At 44.5% G+C, this 16,021-nt stretch overlaps 2 protein-coding genes across 3 annotated transcripts in view; both read left to right on the forward strand.

The window, feature by feature from the left end:
• The first annotated feature begins 5,626 nt into the window (after window positions 1-5,626).
• On the forward strand, window positions 5,627-8,373 carry sdr42e1 (short chain dehydrogenase/reductase family 42E, member 1). Of its 2 annotated transcripts, none has more exons than XM_042062428.1 (3): window positions 5,627-5,722; window positions 6,193-6,257; window positions 6,754-8,373. In XM_042062428.1, the coding sequence occupies exons 2-3, from the start codon at window positions 6,196-6,198 to the stop codon at window positions 7,850-7,852; spliced, it is 1,161 nt and encodes a 386-aa protein (XP_041918362.1). In that variant the 5' UTR covers window positions 5,627-5,722; window positions 6,193-6,195; the 3' UTR covers window positions 7,853-8,373. The 2 variants fall into 2 exon arrangements, with proteins under 2 accessions (XP_041918362.1, XP_041918363.1); XM_042062429.1 differs by lacking the exon at window positions 5,627-5,722 and adding an exon at window positions 5,758-5,872.
• A 381-nt stretch (window positions 8,374-8,754) lies between these two features.
• Window positions 8,755-16,021, forward strand: part of LOC121682239 (WT1 interacting protein) — an 18,770-nt gene continuing 11,503 nt past the window's right edge. Inside the window, exon 1 of the mRNA XM_042062294.1 lies at window positions 8,755-10,833. Within this exon, the coding sequence (XP_041918228.1) occupies window positions 9,321-10,833 (1,513 nt within the window). The 5' untranslated portion in view covers window positions 8,755-9,320. The remainder of the gene's footprint in view (window positions 10,834-16,021) is intronic.

Consider the following 16,021-nt stretch of genomic DNA (forward strand, 5'->3'; position numbering starts at 1 on the left):
GAATCTCAAGCAGCTTGCAGAGGTGGTGGACAAGATCAGACTCAAATTGACACCCTTGATCAGTGTGTAAACTTTCAGGAATGCCATGTTCACAGATGTATTTATTGAATAGACATTCGGCCACAGTTGTGGCGCGCTGATCTGGAATAGCATAGAGGTTGACATACTTGGAGAAGTAATCTTGGACCACGAGGACATATCTGCTACCATGGCTTGTCATGGGCAATTCAAGTATGTCAGCTGCTACTCTTTGTAGTGGCTCAGAAGCAACTATTGTTCTCATTGGTGCCCTATGCTGAGGTAATGGGCTGCGTCTAGAATCACATGGAATGCACCTCTGACACCATTCACGGATGTCACGGGCCATAAAAGGCCAGTAGCATATTTGTTGTGCCCGCTTCAAGACTTTTTCTGCAGACAAATGACCAGCCACAGGGTTTCCATGAAGCATTCTGAGCACACTTTCTTGTAATGCCTGAGGCACAATTATCTGATATACTACTGACTGGGAGGGCTTGTTGATTTGACGGCAAAGCACATCATTGTGAAAGGTAAGTCTGTCAAAATCCTGCCAAAATGCTCTCTCTACTGGCGAACGCTTCTTCATACACCAGTATGGTGGCCGGCGGCCGGCGGTTTTCCAGCCAATGACCTCAGCCAGAATACAATCTTGCCGTTGTTCCCCCTTCAGGTCCTCCTCGGAGAATGGCAAGATCAAAGTGGATAAGGTAAACTGTTGTGAATTGAAATCAGGCTTGGGGGTGGACTGGTTGACATGAGTGGGGGGTGATCCCCTAACAGCATTCAGCTGAATACCGGAACAGCATCCTTCAGGTGTGCTTTCAGGACTGATTGAAGATGACATCTGCTGTGTTATGCCATCATCTGGACGACGTGACAAAGCATCTGCATTGCCATGATTGTGTCCCTCCCTGTGTATTACTGTCCATTCAAAAGGGTCAAGCTCAAGAGCCCACTGTGCACGTCTCCCTGTTCTGTCATTGTCAATGGGTATTTTGCAGAGGCCCACAAGAGGTTTATGGTCAGTGATAATCACAAAAAGCTGTTTGTACAAATAATGCCTAAAATGTCTTACTGCCCAAACAATAGCCCAGAGCTCACGATCATATGTTGACCACCTCCTCTCAGCTTTTGTCAGGACATGGCTAGCATATGCTACCACAGTCTCATGACTGCCATGTTTTTGGGCCAGTACAGCTCCAATTGCAGAGCGAGATGCATCAGTATGGAGAAGGAATGGTAGGGAAAAATCAGGGAAGGCAACTACTGGTGTGTTGGAGAGGGCATGCTGTAGGTAAGTGAATGCGTCCTGACACTGCGATGTCCACTGGAATTGTACATTCTTTTCAGTGAGTGCATGCAGGGGAGCAGCATGATGTCCAAAATTCCTGATGAATTTTCGATAATAAGAGCAAAGGCCCATAAATGCTCTGACTTCAGTGGGAGTACGAGGAATTGGCCAGTTTACCACACTCTGCACATTTTTAGGGTCTGGCTGAACACCGTTTTTGGACACAATATGGCCTAAAAATTGAACATGATCTCTCGCGAGGAAGCACTTTGCTGGGTTCAATTTGAGGCCACTAGCTTGGAATCTAGTGATCATCTCCTCCAGATGTTTAAGGTGTTCACCAAAGGTACGACTGAAAATTAGGACATCATCTAAGTACACCAGGCATATTTTCCACGGTAATCCCCTCAACACCATCTCCATTAACCGTTGGAACGTGGCTAGCGCATTAGTAAGTCCCATAGGCATAACTTTGAAGTGATAAAGCCCAGTGCCGGTGGTAAAGGCCGTTTTCTCGCGATCCTGTTCCTCAAGTTCTACCTGCCAGTATAGCCATGCTGGAGATCAATGGTTGAGAACCATGCAGCGCCAGTCAGGGCATCCAATGCATCATCAACCCTTGGTAAAGGGTGTGAGTCCTTAATAGTGACAGCGTTCAACTTCCTATAATCTAGGCAAAAGCGCCATGCCCCATCCTTTTTGCGCACTAGAACTACTGGGGCTGCCCATGGGCTGTAGCTTTCCTCAATTATATCAGCTTTTAAAAGGGTGTCAACCTGAGTTTGTATTTCAGCCCTCTGGTCTGGTGTTACTCTATATGCTCTTTGCTTAATTGGTGTGGCATCCCCTGTCCGGATGTGGTGCTTGATCACTCCTGTGCGGCCTCTATCTATCTTCACTAAAGACTGTAGAGTATTTCTCTAATAGTAGTCTCAAAGACTGTGCCTGAGAGCTGGATAAGTTTGCTTTGTCTATTTTAACCGGGGGTAAAACTGTGTCAGTTATGGGAGAGGCTGCACAACATCTCTCCTCCCTAACAATGGGTTCAGAGGAAGACACAGAAATAAACTCACCCAAATGCTGGCCTGGTCGGAGTTCAATGTCATCATTAGAAGTGTTTAAGACTCGAGCAACAATTAAGCCATTCTGCACCTCACTGACTGAGTGCGCCACCACAACATCACTGGTGGGATTTGGTATGAGCACTCCCACATACATGGCACAGGTGAAGCAGCCGTTGTTCCTGCAACACATGCTGTGATTATTGTTTCACTCATAGCTGGAAGCTTAGTGGGCACTAGCACAGTAACATTGCAGCAGGCCGCTGCATGATAGTTTGGTAAAAGAGGGAGCTGCATGTTCCATAACTGCAGAATGTTGTTACTGAGGTCAAGAAGAGCATGGTGTTGTTGTAAGAAATCCCACCCAAGTATCACTGGATGAAAAGCTCCTCTCACAACATTAAAGTCATGCTGCAACGGTTCCTTTCCAATCCTCATTCCGAGCGTTAAGGTTCCCAAAAGATCCAAACACTACCCATTGACTGTGCGAGCAAGTACAAAAGAGGTCTTCATGGGGCGTCTTTTCAGCGCTGGATGGGAAGTTCTAAAGTCCTCACTCACAATAGAAATAGTGGAGCCTGTATCAATCAACACCGGTACTTCAATGCCTTCTATGATAACAAGGATATGAGCAGACACATTGTCTGTAGATGGGGGAGTGCCTACAGCTAGAGGGGAAAGGGGCTTAGGAGTGGTAGCTGATGTTTGCCCCTCAACAGCAGCTAATTGTAGTTTCCCTGCCGGCTAGATCCCAAGTACTTATGCTCAGGGGACTGGAAACGAACAGTGCGTCTGTAATGAGGGCTTATGTCTCTAGACTGTCGTGCAGAGGGACTGGGACTGCGACGCCATCTATCTGTGTCTGTAGATGGGCTGTATCTGCTATAGTGATGGGAAGAACGTTCTGGGGACACATAACGGCCGGATCCCCTGGTGTGATATACTTCGCGTGGGTTGGTTTGATCAGGGGAGATGGGGCGATGCACAGGATAAGATTCAGAGGCGCGTGCATGCCGATCGGGTGAGCGGTGGGCAGTGGCATGTCGCTGCACACGGTAAAAGTGAGGAGAGGGACTACAGGGGACGTACTACTGTACGTCCCCTGGTTTGTGGACCATCACTGACAGAGGATTTGTCATGCCAGGAATCTATGCGTCGCGTTAGGTAAGTGTTCTTCTCACGCAGTTGCTGCACATCACTCTTCAGGCTACTCACTGTCAGTGTGAGCTGTTCCACAGCTTGCAGAAGTCTGTCCTCAGTGGCGTGAGAACGGACCATAGCCACCTTTCCAAGGGCCTGAGAGGCTGGTGGACAAGTAGCATTCAGCTGCAGCGCAGTGCGTGCCCTCTCACAGCGGCTGGCTACTTGAAGAGCCTCCGCCATACTTGAAGCCCCCATCTCATGGATTTTTGATTGTAAATCTTGATCTAAGCCGGCTACAAACCTGCGAAATTTTCCCCCTTCAATTGCATTTTTATCATAATCGGGAAAAGCCTCCAGCACAAGGCGAGTGATGTCTGCACAGTATACATCCAAGGATTCACCCTGCCTGCGTGGGCGTGCATTCACATAAGTTTGAAAAAATGGTAATGTGTGTTTAGGGGCCAAAGACATCTGCAAGCTGCCTTTTCACTAGGGCACAATTCCCCTGAGTTCTGGGTGGCAAGGTATCCCAATGCAGTGCAGTGGTCTGAACATGATGATATTTTCACAGGAGTCACACAGTCAGACATAAATCAAGACTGACCATCCTATGACAATATGATTGTGCACTTGATGTAACTGTCAGACTTAAACCTGACTGTAGTACAACTACATTAGGGAACTGAACTTTACTTACTGACTCACATGCCACTTCAACATGGCAGCAGGCATTATTAGGCCTATTGGAAAAAGTCTACACGTGACGAGCACATCATGTTTATAGTATAGGGATAGTGGGAAACGTAATTTCAATCTCTTTGTATGTCTTGACATGTGAAGAAATTGACAATAAAGCAGACTTTGACTTTGACGTTTTCTTCCCACTAGAGCACAAACAAATAATAGCCTATATACATATCGCAGCGAAGCGGCAGTCATATAGGTTTAGTCAGATTTAGTTTTAGTTCGTTTTTTTTTCTTCTGTAATTTAGTTTTTTTTTCCTTCAGTAATTTTATGTCAACGATTCCCGGGACACTGAATGACTGAGGTGTATGGAACTTGGTGGGCATGTAGCCCCACAAGGATGACACGGAACCATTGTTTTTCATTTTGATCCATCGCCCTCCCGCCGGACTGGACCCCATTGCAATTCCATTTCATGGGGGACTGTACAATAAATTAATATATGTGTACATTTAGTGACTGTACACTAGGCATGCACACACACAAGCACTCATGAACACACGCAAACACACATAGATACATGCACACACATACAGGCACACACACACATAAACACACACACACACACACACACACATAAACGCACACAGACACACACACGCACACACACACACACACACACAGGTATGCACACACTCATAAACACACACATGCATAAACACACACACACACACACACACACACACACACACACATACACATAAATACACACGCACACACACAGACATACACACAGTAGACAGTTACGCACACACAGACTCACATGCATACACACACACAGGCACGCACACAAGCACACATAAACACAAACGCGCACACGCACGCACACACACGCACATAAACACACACATAAACACACACACACTAACACACACACATGCACACACACATAAAAACACACACATGCAGGCACACACACACATAAACATAAACACAAAACACACACACACACACACACACACACACACACACCATTACCCCCCACACACCCACTCGCAAGCGAACACACACACACCGACACAAAACACACACACACACACACATGCAGGCAAGCAGACACACACACACACACACACAAACCATTAACCCCCCCCCCCCACACACACACACACACACAGAAGCACACATATTTAAACAAAAAAGCAAACGCACATGTACACACTCATTTACATACACAAAAGTTGCAAGAGTAGGGGATGGAGTACGAGATGGAGACAAATTGACAATGATTTATTTTTGCGGAGAGAATGGTGCGAATATTTTGTTGAATGGTGCGAATATCTAGTTAAGCATGTCATAGTTGAATTTGAAAAGTTTATACGCCCACGTAGGATACCCAATCTCACTTTCCCTCCAGACCAATAAGCGACGTAAAAGAGCACATAGTCCTACATTACCGCTATCGCAGATAGGGGGCATCCCACGAAGAAGTTACTGTCAAGGAAGTGATGCCCCTGGAAGGTATGCTCTTTATATTACGTGTGGACTTTTTTGTGTTTTAACTACTTTCAATTATTGGATCTATGCCATGGTTATAAAAAAACATTTTTAGAATTTAGCCAAAAACGTATTGCGTTAAAATGCTGTTAACTGACAGGTCGAGACGATAGGGTAAGGCTTTTGCAAAACTGATGCCTCCTATCCATAGGTTCAGCTGCCTATATTTTGCATAGCCGTTGTATAACTTTGACTCAGTTTGAAGTTTGGCTAAGCTGTTACGAAATCTCAGGCCACTGTCTTGATTTAGTGATCTATGTTATAGGCTAGGATTGTTATTTTGCAGAACAATGTGACACAGTAGCCTAGACTATATTGATATTAATGTTGTACGTTTACAATTCATGCATTATTAATTTCTGCAGATAAGTAGACTATCTGAAAAGTAATGGGCTATTCTATTTGTAAGAATTTCGTTCTTTTATTGTCAAAAGACTATGGAAAGTACACAGACTGAGACATTCCTTATCACTGGAGGAGGAGGATATTTTGGCTTTCGGTAAGTAGTCTACTGAAGCTAAATACAGCTGTTTCTCCTGTCCTTTTGTCCCTTATTGTAATCGTTAAAGTATTCTCTGGTGAGATGGTCTTCACTGTCTCCATTATGGTCAATTTTAAGTCAACAAAAACCACAAGAGGGAGCCAAAGTAGCGATTTTAAGTCCTCAAAAGGAATAGTTCTGTTTTTTTACATATTGGCAGAATGATTAATAGCGTGTAACAACTTATCCAGTAGCCTGTAAATAACACTAATTTTAAGTCAGTCAGTCATCTAACAGCTGGGCTACACTGGGTCCGAAATTGATGCACTGAAGACTACTTTTTTCCCCGAGTGTATGCGCCACTATCACATCAGCAGGTGCAGCCAATTTCATTGATTATAGTGGAAGCTCGGCGAACGAAACGCTTCAATTACGTGTAGCCTGTCTGTAAGACACAAATTGATTTGTGTAGCTGTTATGCTTATAACCCTGGCATTTTGCTTTGTTTTCACAGTCTTGCATGCAAACTTTACAATAACGGAGCCAAAGTTGTTCTGTTCGATGTGCAGCCCCCAGGCCAGGACTTACCAGAGGGCATGGTGTTCCACCAGGGAGACATTCGGGATTATAACCAGGTGCTGAAGGTAGTCTGTGGAGTAGATTGTGTGTTTCACATAGCCTCTTATGGTATGTCGGGGAGAGAACAGTTAAATCGACAACTGATTGAGCAGGTGAATGTGAAAGGCACTGAGAATGTCCTCAACGCCTGTATAGAGTGCAGTGTTCCCAGAGTAGTCTACACTAGCACCTTTAATGTGGTCTTTGGTGGTCAAGTCATCGAGGGAGGGGATGAAACTCTTCCGTACCTGCCTCTCCATCTCCATCCTGATCACTATTCTAGGACGAAATCCCTTGCAGAGATGGAGGTGCTCAAAGCCAATGGCACTGCACTAACAAATGGCCTGGGTGTAATAAGAACCTGTGCCCTGCGCCCAGCTGGAATATATGGCCCCGGAGAGCAGAGACATCTGCCAAGAATCGTGGGCTACATTGAGAGTGGAATCTTCCGGTTTGTGTATGGCGATCCTAGCAGTTTGGTGGAATTTGTCCATGTTGATAACCTGGTGTCAGCACATGAATTGGCAGCCAAGGCCTTGACAAAGGGGGAGGGATACCGTGCCGCCGGCCAGCCCTACTTCATATCTGATGGCAAGCCTGTAAACAATTTTGAGTTCTTTAGACCTTTGGTGGAAGGTTTGGGGTACACATTTCCTAAAGTGCGTTTGCCTGTGTCTCTAATATATTTCTTTGCATTCCTCACCGAGATGGTTCATCACCTAGTGGGCCCCATCTACAACTTTCAACCTTTGCTTACTCGCACAGAAGTCTATAAGACTGGGGTGACCCATTATTTTCGAATGGAGAAGTCCAAGAAAGAGCTGGGGTATGAGCCTCAGGAGTATACTCTAGATGAAGTTGTGAACTGGTTCAAAAGTAAAGGCCATGGCAAAAAACAAAGAGCTTCCTCAACAAAACAGTTCATCTTGGATGTTTTAATTATAGTTGCCTTTGTAGCTGTGATACTCTCATACCTTCCTGTCGTTGGACAGTGAGTTTTAAATTTGACAGACACCAAGAATCTTTTGTCTCCAGCATGAAAGCAAACTCATCCTGCATAGTGTACTTAAACTTAAATGGGCTAAAAGTATTGAAGTATTTCTTGTACTTAAAAGTACTATTTGGGGCATGACATTTTCTGACACATTTCCAAACCTTGAACAGAATTTATGGCTACCTCTTTTTAATCAGATGATGTCCATCAGTTCAAATGATCACAATCCCTGATGCTTGAAGAATAAACATTTTAATTTCTTCCATATTCTGTTTTGTATCTGTTGATTTTATGATTCAACATTCTTAAATAGCCTTTAGTGTGATTGTTGGATATTGATTATGTTGATACATAAAATAACTGAGAAATAAAATGGCAAAATGGCTATTTCAATCTGCAAGCAAGATTATCTGAGTGGGTTTTTGTGGTGAAGATTATGTGCACAGGTGTGCATCTGTGTTTTGGAAAGGGGTGATGTTGATTAACTGTCTGTCTATCAATAAAGATAACTTACAGAAAGTGGCTGAAGACTTTGTGTTTTTCTGTAAGAAAATAGCCCGCAGGGTAAAGGATGTTATTTATACAGTTATAGTGTAAATAGCCTCTAGCCTGCCTGCAATATTGCATTTGCAATTTAACACTTGAATATTATCCAGGACTATATTTTAAGACCGATGTTAAAATGTTTCAGTTGCGCACCTTTCAAAAAGCAAATATTTGTTTGTTTCATGTCGACTCCGTTTTGTTCAGATATGGGAAGCAATAGCCTATGCTTTTTATTTTAACCGAGGGCAATGGTACCAGGTGAGGATCGTTCGATGTTTTTCAGAGCCCAGCAGATGAATGCGGAGACATACCCTCTCGGGCAGACTTTTCAAAACTCGGCACCCCCTTGCTGAGTTGGTCTCAGTCATTGTTTCGCTCCAGCATTAACCACATTCCAGAGAGACGCAGTGCACCCTGTGTACTTCCTCGCATTCCTTCTACAGAAACGAGTCCCGTGCGCTTAATTTAATACGGAGATGTTTTGCCTCGGTTTGACTGAACATCTGTTGAGTTGCCTAGGAATTCTTAGCACAAGTATTTTGCTTGACTTGGGATTTTACAACAACAATGTTTGGGAAAACAAGCAAAATCAACGGAAGAAAATTCCTCCGCGGAGCGCGCCATTGACTGTAAAGACCTTTCAACTTAACAAAAACTGAAATTGACAAACGTCTCCTGTTGTTCAAACTTTGTTTAACGGGTGTATCGCCATATCTTCGAAGGCGGGGGACATGCATTCAAAGGAGATTGCAGACAAGACTTGTAGTTTTTGTGAAATAGCGGTAATGGCTACACTGAGCCAGCGTTTTGTTGTGATTTCCATGTGAAATGCATTTTCTGCCATCTCTTACTCGGTAGTTGGCTGGCCGATTAGTGTACTCGCTCTCTGTCTCTGAACTTGTTCCTCCTCTCAACAGCAAACCATGGATCACTATGAGGATGAATTGGGACATAGAGCTAGTAAATTAATGGAGGATCTATCGTTGTACGAACCGTATCAAGATGGAATTTTTACTTCAAGAGAGGGGATGGCAATCAATCCTGATTTGGATTTCCCGACTCCAGTGATAACTGAACAGAAAAGTAAGCGAATGAATGGTAGCTCGGCGCCTCATCAACAGCTTCACTCTGTGGAAAATTACATGTCCGTGAATAAAGTGTATAACGCGGCTCCTGTGCGCTCTGTGAACGGTAATCGAAACGTGCCTTTGGATTTTTGTACCCCTCAAAGAGATGCTGGTTACATTGAAGATGGCTATTGCACCAAATCAGAAGTTGCGCTCCCGTGCTACAGTGGAGGAGCGTCAGAGCGACATAGGAGATACTCCTTGGAGGTGCAGGGACACAGGTACAGCACCGGCTGCGCGTATGATGGTGTTGTGTTGAATAAGCAAGTACCATTATCGGGTAGTAGAAGCAATAGTGTCGGTGTTGGCACTAACCACGATGGCAGGTACAATGCAACCAGCCCACGGTCCAGTTTAGCCTCGTCTTTGTCCTCTCAGGAGCAAAGTAAACATTCAAGCCCGAGATCCAGTGTCAGCAGTCCTCGGACAAGTTTAGTTGTACCTGGACAGGACAAGTATACCAGTCCCCGATCAAGTCTGGTGCACTGTGATGGGTCGAGTGCGCTTAGCCCCCGGTCTAGCTATGCAAGCACAGCCAGCGACACAAGTAAACATTCCAGCCCGAGGGCCAGTCTGAACAGCTATGACTGTGGTAGTAAACCAAGTAGCAACCGCACTAGTGGTATTAGTATGGGGTATGATCAAAGACATATTAGCCCGAGGTCGAGCACGGCAAGCCAGTACAGCACCACAAGTCCTCGGTCTAGCTATTCTGACTCTAGATACATGCCCCCAACTAACCACGACCTGGAGGCTGCGGTGGTGCACGGCATGCCTGTAGCCAGCCCTCGCTCAAGCATCTGCAGCCAGGAAGGAAATGTAAGACCTGGCGTGGCGGCTAACTGTGTCGTGAGCCCTCGTTCCAGCATATCCAGTCACAGCTCTAGAAGTTCCCGCAGCTCAAGGGGATCTATGAGCACATACCCAGAACTTCAGCTTCCCTCGCCAAGGTCTTCAATGCTGGGACCTGGTTTACAGGAGGACGCATTGATTGAGGACTTTGGGGACACCAATGGTCTCCAAAACCGAGTACATCTTCAAACATTCCCAGTAATTCAAGAGCCACAACAACAGTCCCAACAGCTGTCAACACAGCTTGGAATTAACACTGATGTGAGCACTGGCCAACCAACATCTTTTAATTACAGCATAACCTCTAAAAGTCAAACTGCAGGACAAAGGTTTAAGTTGCCTTACCAGGTTACCCCATGTCGGGACAGTGGACCAAGCCAAGCCGAGAGGCGGCTTGAGGCGCTCACCTTGGAGCTGGAAAAGGAACTAGAGATGCACATGAAAAAAGAATATTTTGGTAAGTGTTTCACTGGCTCATTTGGTACTGATCTGATGATACTCCTCAGTATCAGTATGCTCCTCAGTAATGGTCTATTAAATTCCAAAATGGGCATTTGTAAAGGAATCATGATAAGTGCGATATTATCCACCCCTTTCCTGTTCCTATGAATTCTTAAAAGGATCTTGTGATTGATGAAAGCCATTTCTGTCAAGCCACACTTTAACATTGAGTCCTGAACAGGTAGTATCAAGTGGTATATGGTGAAGATACTTAGTAGAGAGATACTAAGTAGAGTCGTCTTTCATCTCTAAAGAATTTTATACTAGATCACTTTTAGGCCTACGCTCCTATTGTTTTCGATAGGACTGTTCCTAAAACAAAGAACTTATTATGTGACTTAATAAGTTAGCCATGGACTCTATTTTCTATGAAGGATAGTCTTTTCGTGTGCAACAAGGTGATAATTCGGCCGTCTGCACTCTGCAGCCCCAGGGGAACTGGAGCATCAACTGAGTGATGTGGCCTGTTGTGGCTGTGGAGCTGGCTGATCAGTGATTGGTGAGAGGAGGCTCCAGGCCACAACAATCCAATCATCATTCATTTGGTGGTTTGGCTCACGTAGGAGAGTGCATGGCCCCTGCCAGTGTGTTGTGTTGTGTTGTGTTGTGGGAAGATCCAAGTGATGTTTGGGAATTGCTGTCCAACACACCCCACCTACACCAAACTGAGCTTTGCTCAACTAAAACCTGATTTCCTTATTTTTGATTAGTCAAACAGGTAGTTAGAAGATGGCACCTGAAGACAGCATCGGCATTCTTTCCCCAATACCTACAATAAAAGTCATTTTATGCTGTGAATAGAACAGATCAAGAGATCATTATTGGAAATGTACAGCATGGGGCCAGTATGAAGCATTATTCAAACATCACACCATCAAAATCTCTTTAAAAATCAAACTGCATGTGAAGGCAAATTCAACCCTATGGGTTGTTGTGCATTGTTAGTAAGGTAGGCCAGACACAAGATTACACAGTGTGGGTAGAAAGAACAGTGCAAATCATTATTATAGCCCAGTTGTTTTGATACTTCTGTAGACTAGATACACTTTCTGATTGCTTAATTGGTCTAAAGCATTAAGTCACCAGCCAGAAATGGAACCAATGACAGTTGCACAGACACAAATTGCCACACTATTGGGTGGCATAATCAGAGGCTCCCATACAAAACATTTTTACCCAGTAAGCGCTATCATCAAATCCTGATGTTGGTGAATAAGTTCTGTTACTCAAACTACATAACAGTACACAATAATTTGAGAAAACATGACATGACGTGTTTTTTCTATATTAACTTTTTTTTAAAAATATACCAATATATTTAAAAATAAGCTCATGGTTTGCTGAATGTTATTGAAACCTGCTATAATTGATTTTTCACCACTGCATTTAAGCCTGCAGCCTCATTGCGCGGTGGGACATCAGGGCACAAAGGCTGTTTGTGTGGAACGTAACTCATGTCAGTGTGTGTGCAAGCTTTTCTCAGTGTAACTAAAAGCCACTCCTTTAGTATTGTCATCTTATTTAGGTCCTTTTGCAACCATAACAAATACCATGTGTACTCTAATGCTAACACCAACTGCCCTTGTAGAAGATAAGAGTTCCCTTTTGCAGGGAAATACTAATTTCTGTTTTGGCAGTGCTAACGTTTACACAGCACTGAGTGGAGCTGAATGGGGCCTTCTGTTCTGTCGTACCAGATTCCCCTGAGTGATTCAGTCGTTTTGCTTGCTGAAAATGGCCATTGGAGTTGACCTCTGGAAGTTTTTTTTGTCTCCGCAGCCTGCATTGCGTCCATCGCACTTGAGTCCTTTTCGTCCCTTCTGTATGGGTCAGCCAGCACTTACGCGGCAGATTTTTAGGGGGAAACTTGAAATCTTTCTGCACAGGACTGGGCTGGAGACTTTGGTCCCTCCAATCTCCTCCTTGTGTAGGTGGAGACAAACAGTAGTATGTGCTCTGAGAGCTGTGCACTGTGGGTGCAGAGGAGGCTCTTTCATGGAGCAGGTGAGGCCAATAAACGCAGACAGAAAGTCCTCACATTGGGGTCTGAGCGAGCCTGCCTGTGTTTCCCTGGCAACGGCGGAGAAATCGATCGGCTGGGCCATTGAGATTTCCTGCAGTCACACCGGGTGCTCCTCCCGTTGAGGTCCCTGTGTGGCCTCTGTTTGTTGTGGCGGGCTAGCGGGCTGTGAATCAACAGCTGGGGCAGGGTGGAGGTGGTGCCAAGCGCGGGAGTGGGGGACCCTCCCCAGCAACACCCCCTCCTTCGGAGGCCCTTCATTACTCAGTCAGTAGGGAGCCGGCCAGCACCAGACACTTGGCACACGATCTTGGCTCCCGCGCCAGACATGGCTAGTGGGGGTCAAGTCTGATCACCTGCTCAGAATGATAATGATTGGAGTCATGCACATGGTGGTGACAGACATTTTTGCAAAATTGACTGAGATTATGCTAGCCATCTCTTTTTCCCATACACATGGTGGGGTCAATTTATTAATATGTGCTTCCACATTTGGTTGATTTTAATTCAAACAATGATTAGGGGTTCTAAGAAATATTGTATGAAGCTCCTGGGAGAATCCATTCCTTCACTGCTCAAAAGAACTGTCTAAGCACTTTTTTAGATTTTCTTCCCTGTTCACAATTTAATGTGGGCATGCTTTTTTTCTTGCTGCATTTTCGTATACTCCCTCATAAAATTGGACACTGTATCCACTGGGGATAAAAAAAGAAAAGTTTCCAGCTCTGCACTTTCCCCTCTGTGATGTAAATACTGACCACATCCGTGCGGTAGGGCCCTGCAGGGCCTGCAAAGATGTTTTGGAAATCATCAGAAGATGCTTGGAACATGTCTCCCCAGCCAGCAGTGTTATTGTCTTTCCTTTGCTGATTTGGACCAAAGTGTCCAGTCTAGGGGCAAGCCCTCAACTTAGCACACATCACATGTCCTCATACTGGGTTGGATTGTTTTCAATAAAGATAACTATGGAAGTCCAGAATGATGGAATGATAAGGTTATATTTGAGAGACTTCATGCTTTATGTATGTTGCATATGCGTAACTACTGTACATGAAGGTTTTGTGGAGCAGCTGTTGAGATAGCAAATCAGTGTTTCCTTGTTAACAAATCTCAGGGTTAGTGCATGTAATTCCAAATTAACAAAGACCTTTTTATTGTTGTGGAACATAACACCTAATGACACAATCTTCCCAAATTAGAAAGTGTCCTTGACCTGGAGAAAGTAGTGGAAATTCTCATGTTACCACCTCTCCTTACAGCAATATCAAGATACTGCCATAAGCCTCATAAGCTTTAAGGTGTGTGTGGTGCCCAGTCTCAATCTGCCATGCGCTACACCCTGACCTTCAGTTCTCTGTACATACACATGCTGAGCTGAGATAGCACATGCTTTGACCTTGATATGAAACTATCAAGGCACTGAGAGCATGTTGCACAGTTCTTTGAGCCAGAGAAGAAAGAGCTCTTTCATTGCAAAGGGTGGCAAAGCAGTGCCAGTGAGTGCCAGGTGGGTCTTCCTTGATGAAGTGGATGTGTGACTGTGGCACTCCTTGCCAGGCTGATTTATACCAGCATGCCCATTGCTTTGCCACTTGCGTTGCCACTCAGAGGAATGTTGTTGCATCATCATAAATCCAGTGCAACTGTTCCATGGGCATATGCCCTGTTCTTGACCCATAACACCACTGTTTGAAAGCTTCAAAGGCTCAGTCTGAACAGTGTGTAAATGGTATATCCTTTAATCATTGGCCAGATTGAGTTCTGCATAACAAATTTTCACCAATCAGTTATACTATAAGATGCCAAAATGTGAGAAGTTACTCAAATTATAGAATAAATGTTTGGTTATGGTACAGGTGGATATTAAAGTTTTGTTATATCAAAACAGTAAAAATGGCCATTGTCTACACTATACAGTGACCTCATTAACAATTACCTGAATCATGTGGTGCCTGATCAAAGATATGAGGCAGTATTAGTTTTGGTCTGTGACAGATTTAGTCTGTTCTGCTATTTCCAGCTTATTGTCTTCAGCAGGTACCATCCAGCACCTAAAACTGGAGCTCAAACTTCACATGCTTTCCTGAGACAAACACCTCTAGTTTAATCAGTTTAACTCTGGTCAGCCAATGCATATCTCATTGATCAGTCCGAACACAGCCCAGGTTGGTCCAGCAGCCTCTGTTTTTGTATTCAGTCATGCTCTAAAGGGCTTTCTGTTCTGTTGTCATTAGTTGGGTAGTTCACATGGATTATGGTGGAACCACTGGCATAAGCTTTAAAAAGGTGCACTTGCAATTGTTTATCCCTGCCCTATACACTATTGAAGATTCTTATCTTATATATTGAGGCCATTATTAAGTCATTTTGCTCAAACACATGTTTATAAGTAAAGGTGAAATGCCTCTTGTATGGTCCCTATTGTCTAGTGGTTTGTTATTGAATTTTGAATGTCATGGGTAGATTAGGGTAGATTTCTTTGTGTTGCTATGTCTACGTGTTTACATAAGATCATGGTGTTTTTAATGTTTAAAGAGGATATGCCAATATTTGAGTTTGGTCCAGTTGAACTTGTCCATTCAAACGCTGAAGGGGGACATTGTATTTTGCTCAGTGAGGAATTTGAGATTGGTGAATTTTAGTGAAAACATAGTATTATCCAGCAGTTGGAGATAAAAACCGTGTAACTCTAGGCTTCAAGTTCAGTATTGGACACTCCTTGTTGTGTTTTCTAAAGTTGAGATCTAAGATAGAACTTGTGATTATGGCCTTTCCTCCTCAATTTAATGTCATCTCAGAGGGTGTGTGTGGGGGGGGGGGGGGGGGCTTCAGCCAGCCCCCTTTCGGGATGTTGTGTCCTGTGGGTGTGGTGACCCCAGGCTCACCCCACCCAGGCTTTGACCCTGCACTCGTTCTGGAATGTGACCCCAAGGGAGGCCATCTTGTGCGTGAGAGCATGGCCATCAGTCGATCTGCTGACTCACACTTCAGTACCGCCGCGCATCCTGAGTCCACCAAGCGAAGCCCCTCTCCTGCTGAACATTCGTCTAGCAGACAGAGAACAAAGGAAAGCCCACTGCTGCAGGAACTGTGTTCACTGCATTTCACAAGAGTTTTTTCACAA

Source organism: Alosa sapidissima, chromosome 14, assembly GCF_018492685.1.
Source record: "Alosa sapidissima isolate fAloSap1 chromosome 14, fAloSap1.pri, whole genome shotgun sequence".
Lineage (NCBI taxonomy): Eukaryota > Metazoa > Chordata > Actinopteri > Clupeiformes > Clupeidae > Alosa > Alosa sapidissima.